At 41.3% G+C, this 14039-nt stretch overlaps 1 protein-coding gene across 2 annotated transcripts in view; it reads left to right on the top strand.

The window, feature by feature from the left end:
• The window catches only part of MYRF (myelin regulatory factor), a 163872-nt gene that overhangs the window by 77813 nt on the left and 72020 nt on the right, over window positions 1-14039 (top strand). For both annotated transcript variants that reach the window (XM_054972972.1, XM_054972970.1), the window contains exons 2-3: window positions 7762-7849; window positions 10550-10924. In XM_054972972.1, coding sequence (XP_054828947.1) covers window positions 7762-7849; window positions 10550-10924 — 463 coding nt within the window. The remainder of the gene's footprint in view (window positions 1-7761; window positions 7850-10549; window positions 10925-14039) is intronic.

Raw genomic sequence — 14039 nt, 5'->3', positions numbered from 1 at the left:
ATTGAAGATTGGACTTACAAATTGCTGTATATGGCTGAAATGGACAGGATGACAAGAAAATTGAGAGATCTGGACTCAGGGCAGTTCAACACAGACTGGGAGAAGCTGAAACAATACCTGGAGAAGAAATGGGAGGTGGGAGGAAAACTGTGGCAGTTTGAGAACTACTGAAGTATTGAAGTAGAGGGGGGAGACTTTACCGGGGGGAGAAGAGATAAATGTGAATTAATAAGCAGTCAGATTAATAGATTGACATATATATAGATATATATAGGTTAACAAACAGAACATAGAGAAAATAATTAATTATAAGGACTAAATATAAGGAGCGATTAACTAACAATATTTTCTTTTTTTTCTGACAAGTTTTGTACCAAACTGAATGTCTGAAGATATAGATGGGTCAAATTGATTGACTACGTGAGGAGAGATATATAGAACTATTATAAAAAGATAGAATGAGTAATATATATAGAGAATAAGTCAAATTGTTTGATATAAACGAATGTATGATCTATATGGTTTATGATATATAGAAATACCTGAAATTGAAAAATTGGGATAAATTGTTTATCTAAGATGGAAACAAAGGCTTACAGTTTGGGCATATAATGTTAAAAATAGTTAAGGATGTACTGCTTAGAATAATGGAGAATATATATTTGTTTTAGATAGAGGAAGCTAATAAAAGTAAGGGAAAGGGGACAAAGGGTTGGAAAGCTGTTGGAAGTCAACAAAAAGGGGGGGGAAAGGGAGGGGGTTAGAGATGAAAAAATTGGGGAAAATTGAATGTAAATGTGGAAATAATGGATTCTAACCCAATAAAAATTTTTCAAAAAAAAAAAAAAGGAAGAGAGCAGCTCTCTTCTTTGGGGAGTTTTGTGGGTGTTCTTTTCTTCTGAAGCACCCTGCTCCCTCCTAATCTTTGGTTGGAAAAGAAGGGGGCAAAGGGGCATTGTTCAATGTTGTTAGGAGCTCGTGACTCCAAAGAGAGGCATTAGCTTTTAATTAATCACCTAAGCTGGCTTTTGGTAATAGGCCTTACTGAATAGAAGGTTCATGCAACGAGATGCTCTTAAGCACTCACGCTCAGCTGCAGACATTCCAGAGATTTTTTTCCCCTTTGGAGAATAGATAGACATACAAAAGGGTTTGAGGAAAGCAAATGATGAGCAAATTTGGAGAAGAAATCTCCTGTATGGCTGTGATGGTTCATTGGGTGTAACACAAAATTGAGTCTGTTGTCTTATTCTTGATATAGGTCCTGAGAGATGAGCATGCATCATGCAAGCCCTGGAGCAGTAAAGATCATGTTGTAGCTTTAGAACTGGCATGTCACCAGCCCTATGGTAGTTGGCTCAAGTGTTTCTAGCCAAAAGCTGAGAAAAGACCTTTAGAGAATTTATTTATTTTTAGCAATTAATGAGCAGGACCTTCCTCCCTTCATCTTCCCACAAATTTACAGGACTTGGCACTCTGTTTTTGGACTTGGTTATCTGTTCTGCTGTAAGTCCCAAGCTATCCAGCTGATTGGTTGCTTATCTCACTTTTGCTTGGGCCTTTGTTGAGTTTTCTTGAAGGTGACCTTCGAGTAACTGTTGATCCTACAGTGGCCTGGAGTCTGCAGGCACTCAAAGCTGGACTTTGTCCAGTATCCTGCAAAGCCTAATGGTAGATCTAGTTCTCCAGATGTCTCATGGTCAGTGGAGAGGTCTTGGGCAGTCATGCACCCTGCCATCTGAGCTGTGCTTCTGCCTGGGTTTTCTGTCTTCTCTGCTCTTGTGGTCCTGGGGGTGACCACGGGCTCCTTGGCAATGACCTCCTTCATGGTTTTCCTAGTAAATCTAGGTTCTAGTGCTGGCTCCTGCTTCTGAGGGCCAAGCTACAAGTGACGAATGACACTTGAACGGCAAGTGTATTTCTCCCTGTTCACTTGCCCTCCACTCAATCCACTTGCCATTCAAGTGTCATTCGTCACTTGTAGCTTGGCCCTGAGTCTCCTGAGCTTCTGGTCCAGTAGCCGCAGCTGACTGCAAGTTCCCTGAGGTTCCAAAAGCCTGAGCATCTCAGAGTCTCTCGTGGTTCTGTCCTCTATGGGATCTACCACCATGGTGTCCTTATGTCAGGCCCAATCCTAATAAAAAGCTTAAGGGTGTCAGGGTCCAACATCAGGATTATTTCCCTGATCCATACAATTCCCTGGGAAGAGAAAGCAAAACACTTCTGACAAAATTAAAAATATTTGATTTTTCTTACTCAGTCCTTAATAAGGTTTGTATCTATATTAACACACACTGAAATCTTTTTCTCAGAAAAAAATCATTAATAGGAAATAAGGGATTTTCACATATTCCCTCCAAAAGTATTGAAAACCACATTAATGGTTCATACTTTCTGTTTTAATAAATTGCAACTTCCCCTGTTTTTTTCATTGTTTTGTCTGTGTGTATTCTGACTTAGATGATAGACTGGGAAATGTTTTGTTGTTTCCAAATGTTATGGTTTAGTGCCTAGTATAATTTTTAGGCATTTCACTGTAATGTAATAAATACTTTGTACATAAATGAACCGTTATTATTTTAAATATCCCAGGAGGCATAACTGCACCCAGGTATCAGTCATGTTGCTTGTATTTTATTGGATAAAGTTTGTGATAAGTTTTCCTTTACAAATAAGGTAGGGTATATGTGCCTACATAAAGTTCAGAAATACTTTTTGCATCTTTCGCTAATGGGTGATATGAGCCTCCCATCCCCCCCTCCTTCCTTGCTTTCTTCTCTTTCAACCCACCTACCCACCCACACCACTTACCTTATATCTGCCCTCTCCCAGTCTTTAGCTTTATTTATTATTTATTTGCCTTGTTTATACCCCACCATTATCCTCAGTGGGGACCCAAACCACTTGATGATATTCTCTTCTTCGTTTTATCTTTACAACAACCTTGTGAGGTAAATTAGGCTAAGAGATTGTGACTGGCTCAAGTTCAGCAAAGAAGCTTTCATGGTAGAATGGGGATTTGAACCTGGTCTTCCAGATCCTCGACTGACACTATAACCATTGTACCACACTGGCTCTCAGCTACTCTGTGGTCTGTGGCTTAGAGGGCTTTAACATGGGTAAATGTATCAACAGCTATTTGTTTTTAATAACTAAATGGAACCTCCATATTCAGAGAGAGAGAGTGCCCATCAGCTACCTGAGATCAAAGAATGGGTTGCTGAGATTGTGAGGGGAGGCGAGGAGAGTAAATGTACAATTCTATGAAACGTGGACGAGTTTGGGAAGTAGATGCAGAGGAGTTAGCCGTGTTAGTCTGTAGTAGCAAAATCAAAAAGGGTCCAGTAGCACCTTTAAGACTAACCAACTTTATTGTAGCATAAGCTTTCGAGAATCACAGTTCTCTTCGTCAGATGCATCTGATGAAGAGAACTGTGATTCTCGAAAACTTATGCTACAATAAAGTTGGTTAGTCTTAAAGGTGCTACTGGACTCTTTTTGAGTTTGGGAAGGTGAGTGAAGTGGAGGTGAAAAAGGCAATATAGCCAGATTGGAAGGTGGAAGGGGTGTCTGTCTACAATGGCAATAGTTTAGTATCTGGAAGTGCGCTGACTTTTCAAAAACTAATTGATGTTCATCCAGGAGTTCTGTAAGAATTCAAATTTGAATTTTTGTATTGCGAATAAGTCTGTTAATGTTACCAGCCCACCTGATCACACATTAGTTCTGTGGCACACTGAAGGCCTAGCTATTTATTTTTTTTAAAAAAACAACTTGTTTCCAGTTAATGAACATTTCATTCCCTAGTCAAATGCAACAGGCTATCAGGCTAGTGGTTGTTTACAAGCCTGATAAAAATATTAGTCTACTTACTGTAGCACATCATGTAGCACTATAAAAAAGCAAATACAGTGACTATTCTTAAAAATAAAATAGTCACTTAAACCTAAAAAAAAGCGCCCAACTTGGAATCCAGATAAGTCCACATGGTTGGATTCAAACTCCTGTGCACCAAATGAGTTTGCAGAAGAGGATCTTCCCTGGAGATCCCTTTGTGCTGCCCCCGCAGAAGCCATTGCAGTGGATCCAGCCACTCTGCTCAGCAACCTCCAGCCTAAGGAATTTATCCTTAAGTGGATCTTTTTTTCCAATGGAAGAGCCACTTAAGCTGGAGGAAGTCTTCAAACTTTGCTGAGCCCAGTGGTTGGATTCACTTCACTGCTTAGAACTGGGGTCCATTCTGAACAAAAAGCTATGCCGCAAGCTGTATTGGGGCCGTAGTAAAGGGAGGAAATCTAGTGAAATAATCCCTCCCCCCCAACCCACCCTAGTGCAAGGAAGAAACTCAGTTTACAACTGCTTGATTGCCTTCATATGCTATGGAGGAATCAACAAGAACCCTGTAAGGCAAAATAATCTCTCTGAAACCTACTGGCATCTCTAAGGATGTCAGAATCATGTAGCAGAGGCCAATAAGGTTAATACTTTTTGCCTAGATTCCCCAAATGCCTTTTGATTAATTTATCTATAAAAATTACTTTGAAAATGAAATCTTCCTAGCATATTGGCTTGAATACAAAAAGCAAAATGTTCATTATGAACCGTCAGTTCTTCTATTTGGAAGGAGGTAATCTTCAACAGTGCTCTAAGAGTCTGTGCTGGAATATATACATATTTGAAAGAATATGAAAAGAATTACTGCAAAAGATTGCAGATACATAATTCTACATGACAGTTTGAGCATGTGAAATGTCACAGGATCATGTGATAGAACATGGTTACAATTCATGGCTAGGGCAAAGTTGAGTGTACTGGAAACCCCCCCCCCCTTTTTTTTTTCAAAGTGCACTATTTCTTTAGAAAGGAGTCCGAAATTTTCAAGGACAAAAGGATGCAAATGTAAACAATGAAGAGTTCTCATCCTTTCACCTATTGCCTGAAGCTGTGTGTGCACTGCTCAGTCTATGCAAAGATGAACATTTTCTTTAGTAACCATTGGCCAGCAAACTGTACAAGTGCAATAAGTGATTTCTCCCTGGTGTGGCAAACAGGGGGTTGTAAGTGTTATACTAGGGTTGCATCCTTGGCCTGCCTTTTCCCCATTTATGTTATGAAGGAGAAAAAATCCCTCCCTTCTATGTTCTCTCCTCCACCCCACCATTTGGCAAAATTCTTTGCTGGATTTATTTCCACAAGTTTGCTTGTCTTGGTAAGAAAGGGATTTTTGCAGGATAATGTTCTGATAGGTTGGAATGCCCCACGTCTTTTTGGAGGGAGGGGTTTTGACTACCCTTTACCCAGAATGCTTGTAAGGGGTAGTAAGCGCCTTTGATTGTGTGTGTGCTGATCTGGTGAGAAATTGACCTATCATTTTAATGTGCTCTAGCCATTCAGGTAAAGGTTGTCTTTATTATCTGAATTCTGACCAAAGGATTCGCTCTCCTTTTCTTGATAATGCTTTTGGCATTTAGGACTGGTGCACCAGCCCCAGAGGACTTTCAGACTCAAGCAATAGATAAAGCAATCACTTCATATCAACAATGCATTTTCCAGTCAAGAGTAGAAGAGGAATGAACTTTATGGGAAAAGGGAAAGGAAAGTCCAGACATCCCCTAAATAGGAGGAGGTATGAAGTAGGTGTGGAGTAGGGGAAAAGAGCAGATATTTTTCTAAAGATTCATGACAAAAACTAGTGAAAATAAAGTACATTCTGAAATTAAGACCTAGGAGATTTTATGACAAAATTTTTAGCCTCCTCTTAAGTCAGTTGTGGTACAATGATCTACCTGTGGATCATGCCCCACGAACAATCCAGAGTCCCAGACGTTGTCAGCAGTTTGAACAAATCCTCTCTTGTAGTAATTGCAAGCAATTTACTAAGGCTAGGAAGATTATCTTTCCGCAGACTTTGCAGAGCATTTCCTACTACTATTACAGCCTGTGATGAACAGGGAGTGAAATAGTAGTCTTTACTAGAGATGGGCACGATCCGCATTACGATCGAAAAAACCCCATGATAATGGCGATTGCGCGATCAGGACCCGGCGGATCGTGCTCAGGCACGGCCAACGATCCAGCGGTCGGGAGGGGGGCTGGATCGGCTGGATCGGGGCGATCGTGCTCGGATCGGGAAGCCAGACACTCAGGCGCCAGCAATCTATTGCCCTGGCAACGGAGCCAGGGGAATGCCTGAGCTGTGTTTGCCCTCCTTCTGTCACCCTGGAAACCCGAATGGAAGCCCAGCTTTCCTTGATCAGCAGGGCTTCCTTCCAACCACAGAGCAGCAAAGCAGTCACCAGCTGGGAGAAGACACCCAAGGGAGGGAGGGGGAAGGGGGTGTTCTGTAGCCATGGGCACTCCAATCTCATCCCTGCAAACCCCGATAGGCAGCTCTGATGGCCAAACACAGACAGCCAAACACAAACACAGATGCCGCCAGCATCAGCCACCGTTCCTGTATCGCTGGGAACAGCGGGGCGCCCCTCCGCTTTTGCCTCCACGATCCGCGATCCACGGATCGGAAACGGGAGATGATCGGTGTGTATTGTTAATTCGGGATCATCGCCGGTGCCGATCCACGATCAGCTTGATCGGTATATTTTTGGGGATCGTGCCCACCTCTAGTCTTTACCTCTGTATTAAATAATAAAGTTTTCCTAGGGTATCATGAGATTGGTTTTATTTCTTCTCCTTCCCCTTTTCCCTTTTGGACTACCATTTCTCTTCCAGCCCATGTTGGATTAGTTTAAATAACACCAAGTGGTTAGATATATGGTTGTGCTAGAGTTAAAATCTCTAAATGTCTGAAGGCTGCTTAGGATTTCACTGAAAGAGTCTCTCTACACAAGACATCTTACACAGGACGCTCAAGTGAAAGATTTTATACTTGTTCTCCCATTGTCGATACATATGCACTACAAGGGAGACAGAATACACTTGAATCCAAGTCACTTGAGCATCCCCGTGTAAGATGTCTTGTGAAGAGAGACTATAACAAATGATAATCATTAAGTGTTTTTCTCTCCTGGTCACCCCTTCTTCTGCAAATGGAAATGCTGTTCTATCGGAGGAACTGCATGTTTGGGTACACCTGGTATTTGTACCAGGACAATATCCCTAGTAATGGCAACTAAATCATCCTGATGGTTTGCAGCACTTTCAAGGGGTAAGCTAGTGATAGTTAAGAATGGCAAGAGTCATAACATATTCCTGTTTTTGTTTTAATCTTGTTAGGTGTATTTTTGGGATTTTGTAGAATATTTACCGAAGTGATTTATTTTGTACGATTGGTATTCTATGTGTATTATCATTACTGCTGTATTATGGGCTAATATAGGTCCTAAGATATAGGGATAATTTTTAAATATTATTTTAATTCATTTATTAATACATTTAATGTTGTGGTTATGCCTGTTATAGATTCCTCTCATCTGACTCAAATCTTTTAGCCAGTGCTAAGCCGTTGTGAGTAAATTGATTCCTCATCCAGTTTCCCTGGCCCCCATTCTTCCAGTGTCCATCCCCTGTTCTCCAGCTGATGGTTCCAGAACAACATTCTTCAGATCTAAATCTCACTTCCCTCCTCAGTTATTCAGTTTTTAAGACAATTCAGTGAGTTGGCTTAAGCAAGTATTTTTGTTTGGGGGAATTTCCATCATCAGAGCTCCATCTGGCCCTGATGGAATAGCAGTTTCTTGTTTGTTCATTCGTTCTGTCTTTCTTTCGCTAATTGCTTTCCCTGTGCAACCTGTCTTTACTTAGGTCATGATATTAATGGAGCTCTTGAACCATCAAACATCGATACCAGCATTCTGGAAGAATACATTGGCAAGGAGGATTCACCAGAAATGTAAGTACCTTCATATATCTGTATTTTTAATGATCAACTATAGTTGTATGACATTGTCGCCTTGGTTGATGACCTCTACTGAGAACTAGGCAAGGGAAATGTGACCCTGCTAATCCTGCTGGATCTTTCAGCAGCCTTCAGTACTATCAACCATGATATCCTGCTGAGCCACCTGTCGGTGCTGGGACTAAAGGGAACTGCATTATGGTGGTTCAAGTTCAGTCTGAAAGGTTGGTCTCAGAAGGTGGTGCTGTGGGATTCCTGCTCAGCCCGTTAGCCATTGGCCTGTAAAGTTCTGCAAGATTCAGTCTTATCCCCCATGCTATTTAATACCTATATGAAGCCAGTGGGAGAGATCATCAAGAGGTTTGGGCTGCAGTGTCACCAATATGTAGATGATATCCAGATCTGTCTTTCTTTTCCACCTAATTCCAAGGATGATGTTGACATTTTGAATCAGTGCTTGGCATCTGTAATGGGCTGGATGAGGGAGAACAAGCTGAAACTGAATCCTGACAAGAAAGAAGTTCTGTGGTTAGTAGTAGAGATGGGCACGAACTGAAATATGAACCAAAGTTGTCATGAACCGGGATGGTTTTTGGTTCACGAACTGGTGGTTTGTCGGAGCTAATTTCTGATGAACTGTGATGAACCAGTATGATTTTTAGAGCAGTTCGTTTGATTCGTTTTTTTGGTTCATCACTGCAGACAGCTTGGCACCGATCAATCTGTTACCTAGGCAACGGGGGGTGGGCTTTCTGCAGACCTTCTGCAGCCCCGGAAGTAATGTACGCAGGAACCAAATGAACCGGTTTGCGAACTGGGCAAGTTCATGGAGGTTTGTGGTTCATGAAACGTGATGAACCACAAACTGCAACAAACCGCCATTTTACCGGTTCGTGCCCATCTCTGGTTAGTAGAAAGGCAGACGAGGAACTTGAGCTCTCTGTTGTCTTGGACAGGATTATACTTCCCTTGAAATGCCAGGTTCACAGCTTAGCCAACCAGGTGGATGAGGTGGTTCAGAGTGCTTTTGCCCATATTTGGTTGGTACATCAGCTGTTTCCAATCCTGACTCAGTCAGATCTAGCCACAGAGCTCCATGCCTTAGTTACATCTAGATTGGATTACTGCAATGTGCTCTACTTGGGGCTGCTTTTGAAGAGCATTCAGAAGCTGCAGCTAGAATGCTGCTGCTAGACTGCTGGTTGGGAGGGGGGCACCTTTCTGGAGCATGTGACCTTGATAATAACAGCAATTGCAGTGGCTACCAATTTACTCCCGAGTGCAATTCAAATTTTTGGTTTTTGGTTTTAAAGTTCTATGTGGCTTGGGACCGGGGTATCTGAAGGACTGTCTTCTCTCATATGCTCCTGCCCAGAAACAAAGCCACAAGGAGCAGCCCTTCTGACTGTTCCATCAGTTAAAGAAGTTCACCTAGTTTTATTCATTTTATGATTGTTATTTTATATGTATCGTAAGCTGCCTTGAGTTCCTGCAAGGTAGAAAGAAAGCTAATAAACATTTTAAATAAAATAAAATAATAAATTGTCAGAGGGATGACGACTGCTGCTGTTGGGATGTACAAGTGATTCTTTTATGGTAATACAGTTGAGTGTTTCTGTACAATATACTTCCTTTGCTTTTTTCATTGTGTTTTGCTTTTCCACAGAACTTTACTCAATATTGTGTCCCTATCACATCCACAGGTTTTCTTAAGCCTTTATTTGTGCCTTTGCTCTTTTGGCAGCAGGTCCATTGGAAAAAATTGACTCCAGGAGCCCGCACTCGATCTTCTGGCTGTTTTATCATCCAGAGTGATGTCTTCTGGTTGCCTAAAAAATGATGTCAGCAGACTGCACTTGATAGAAAGCAGAAATCAGGATGAGGGCTTAGTTAAAAACAAAACACCAGATTAATTAGAATTGCCAATTGGAGGCATATTGCCATGCAATTTCCCTAAGATGGAGGCATATTGAGAGAATCCCTGAGGACTTTCCATGTCAGGACAACAGCGCATTGGTTGTCTTTACTACATTTGGCATAACTTACAGAGTTACTCCAGTCTAAGCCCATTATTTCAGTGCAATCCTAAGAAGAATTACTCCAGTCTAAACCCAGTGCAATCCTAAGCAGAGTTATTCCAGTCTATGCCCATTGTACTGTTAGTGACAGAAGACCTCTTATAGCCAGTTGCTTACATTGTGTGAACCAGGGATAAATTACATGAGTCTTTGGAGTGAGTTTCTCAGAATATCCAACACTTGCAAAGGATTTTTCTTTGACTTCAGCATGGTCTCAATACCACAGCAGTTTCTTCCTCAATGTCATGAAAGTGTTGCAGTGGAACTCATGCTTTTCTCCCCCATCTTTTAAGCTCTTTATTGCATTAATGACTTTTAAACAATTTATTGTGGATCAAATATGTTTTACATTTCAAATTTCTCTCTTTGCATGGAAACCATCCCCTTTTCTGCTTCTTTTCATGGAATACTATTGTGCCATGTGAGTTTGCAGCATTTATAGACACACAGTGAAATCCTAAGGCAGAGTTACTCCAGTGTAAGCCCACTGAAATTGAATAGACTGGAGTAACTCTGCTTAGGATTTCACTGGTAGTCTATATGGAGTGTCAGATCTATAGATGAAAAAATGCAATATATAACATATTATTCAGGTGGTTCAATTTCTACCCCACAGCTCTGACTTGGACTCCCTTCCTGAAATCCCTTCCTCAGCTGGCTACCCCCATGCCCAGGCTTCCAGCTCTGCCACTGCATCTGTCTCCAGTGTTGGCCATGTGACCAATGTTGTATCCAGCGGTGCCCTCCATCATGGCCCCCCAAGCACCCAACTCCCGATCCGGCATAGTCTCCATCAAGGCACTCCAAGCAGCCAAGTTCCCATCCGGCATGGTCCCCCTTTGTCCAACCCTTGTGGACCCAGCTACAGTGCTCACCTCAACTGCAATAACAACAATGGCATGGTGGTGCCCAAGGGATACCTTGGAGGTCACTGCCTGACTAGTATTGGCCCTCCAATCAAATCAGAGATCAAAGCCTCCTATGCACCTGGGTAAGTGACACTGAAGAAAAAAAAGTGAGGAGATGCAAGGGAGGTACAATTCAGAAGTCAGAAGGGCAGTATCTTAACGATTCTGCAAATTCTCTTATAATGCTATGCCCATGATGGAGTCCAGATTGGAGAAGGCTTGTGTTCTGTGAAAGGAACTGGACTTCTGAAGGGTGTCAGTCCCTAAGCACAGGAGAAAATGGTTAATAAAAAAGCCCAAAGATGAGTTTCAAAGGATAACATGTAACCTGAAATGTCCAGCAAGAGTGCTAACATTAGGAACATAAATCCATCTTTAACATCGTAAGATATGTGTAGATAATTTCACATATAGGTATTTGATATTAGTTAGAATCTGTGGGTGTTAATTTAAGATTGTTCAGAGGGTATAGTGTTGGTCATAGCCATCACTGCTGGGGCTGAATTGCACTCCTTGTGGATATTTGTTAATGCAACACATGAAGTCTCTGTAGCCTGCAAATGAAAATAGTAAAGCAGGAAAGATACAGGATGTGAATTGTAGGAACTCACCAAAAAAATGGAATGAGATGCAAATCTGGAAATACTGTTAGTTTCTTTGTCTGTGAGAAAGATGTACATCTTAGGAAACCACTCCAGGGGCAGGCAAGTAGCCAACATCGGCCTATAGCTGACTCATATGAAATCAAAGAAAATGATCAGACGGTAGTACCAACTTTTTGTATAGCTCATGAAAAATATGGAATTTCTAATCATGTACAATAGGCTTTAAATATATTCCTTCCAAGGAAAATGGAATCTTCAGAGTAAGGGTTAGTTTAGAGAAAGAATATGATCCCTTCACTATACAAAGTTAAGTTATGATTGAATATGAACAGAATCATTCGTAAAAGAATGAAGCAGCCAAGACACATTGCTAAGGCATTAAGAAGCAGTTCCTATCTCCACTCACCATTAAACTCACTAGGTGAGTTTGGGCCAGTCTTGATCTTTTAGTCCAACCTAACTCACAGGGCAGTTGTGAAATGGAGGAGTCCAGGTATGCCATCCTTGGAGAAAGGGTGAGATAAAAATCTGAGAGGGAGCAATAAGTAGATGATTGTTTGATAGGAGTTTATGACAATAGCACTTGCCATGGCAACCACGAAAGGACCTATTATGGTAGGCAGGAAATAGATATTGTGGTGGAAACTGAGAAATTTGCCATTGAGGAAAAGATTGTAAGGCAGAAATGAATAATGAATAGCAAACCAACTTTCTCACTCAAACAATCTTACAAATGAATGCACAAACTGCCTTCCTATTTGTGAACATTGTAACATACCCAGGAGGAAGGGTCAGTCACAAAATATTGACAGACAGTGCAGATGATGAAAAGGAAGCAGAAGGTTGATTGGGAAGGGTCTGAATGTAACTTTCCACTGCTTGAAATGACAGCGGCTGTGAACATAGTAGAATTAGAATTTTTTTTCTTTATACTCTCTGAGGATATACTTAACAATAGAATTGGAATTTTGGAATGTTAAGTCGCAATGAATAAACTAATGAAATATTCAGTCTTAATCAGAGGGAATCCCTGTTAGCATTCCTAAAGTTTCTCAAAATATGGGATGGGAACAATGGAATGATGGGAACAATGGAATGCTAGGAATTTTTAAATCATTAGGATCAGATCCTAGATACTTTTCCAATTAGTAATTGGAACAGTGGGATTTTTTTCACAGTTTACTAGGAGTTACACTTCTGATTTACCAGTTTTTATGCACACTTCTTTAGAAATGTTGTATTTGCAGGTAATATTTATAGAACAATTTGGGTAATTTGGAAGCCCCCTCACTGTGCCTAGTCCAGACTTTTTTCTTTTCTTTTTTTGCTACTGAGGTGAGCTCTGGAGAAACTAGTTCTGCCGGGTTTTTTTGAAGTGGTTCAATTTGGGGAAAAGCCAACCATGGACAACATTGATTGATTAATGCCAGTAACATCACTAATATATTTCCCCTGAGCAGTTTTGTAGCTGCTTTTTATATATCTGTAGGGAGGGGTACAGTTTTGGAGGTTTTTGAGCAATGATCATTGCTTCCATGTTACTCATGCCTCAGTCTCTGAATGTAAAAAGACAAAGGGAGCATGCATAGGGTGGACATTAAGAGTAACATCTCTTTATCCTTATTTTGGTCCTCCAGGAAGATGGCACCTTGCCATCATACTATTGTAGAATGGACTCCACAATTTAGGGTTCCTTGATTCATCCATCCCTAATTTTATCAAAGCAATTTGATGATTTTTGTCCTAAATGGTACATGGAAGAGGATGTTTTCTTTTGGTGCCTTTGCTACTGCCAAGCACCCTGGTCACTCCTTGGGACCAGTGTTTGCAAAACAAGCCACGTCTGTGTTATGCACCCTGCCAGGAAGGCTCACTTAATGGATTGGCCCAGCCTGACTTTTCTGTAGGGGGATATAAACAAATACTTCTGTAAATATTTGGCCAGGAAACTGAAAGGATAAAGAGCAAAAGAAAATTAACACAGAGACAAGAAAAGAAAGTTCTTCAAAGCAAGGCTCTCAGTGACTTGACAAGAGCAGAATTCTATTAATTTCTGACCTTACAAAGATACAGTCTAAGATTGGTGCCACCACACTTCTAGTAGAGGCACAGCCATAGACCCTTGTATGGCTAGTAGTGCAAGTACATGCTGTAGGAGTTAAGGGAGAATACAGATGCAGAATCTGTTCATAGTCATAGAAGGCATAGAACTGTGCAGCTGAAGAACAGAGGCATGAATTTCCATCTCTTCAGTAGGGACCTGAAGACATCTGTGCTGGTTTAAGTACGAGGGAAGAATATGTGTTCGTCTTTGGTCTTCAATGCAGTCCTACATTGGGGACTGCGCAGCCGTAGGCCAGCCACCGGAAAGATTTTTCAAGCTCTTAGACACTAGAGGGAGCTCTCGCCCCGCAACACGCATGTGCGCCGTTTCCCGCCTCGTGCCGTGTTGCTGGGTGGAGCAATCCCTCTTTCCTCAGTTCCTTTCTTGCCACCGCTGTGAAAGGTTCTTCTCCTTTGCTCTCCTGTATCTTCGACATTGTCATGGCTTAAAAAGCCCTTTTTAAGAAGTGTTCACAATGTGAGACTAAAA

The sequence above is a fragment of the Eublepharis macularius genome, chromosome 2 (assembly GCF_028583425.1).
Source record: "Eublepharis macularius isolate TG4126 chromosome 2, MPM_Emac_v1.0, whole genome shotgun sequence".
Classification (NCBI taxonomy): domain Eukaryota; kingdom Metazoa; phylum Chordata; class Lepidosauria; order Squamata; family Eublepharidae; genus Eublepharis; species Eublepharis macularius.
This window is presented reverse-complemented; position numbering and strand designations above follow the sequence as displayed.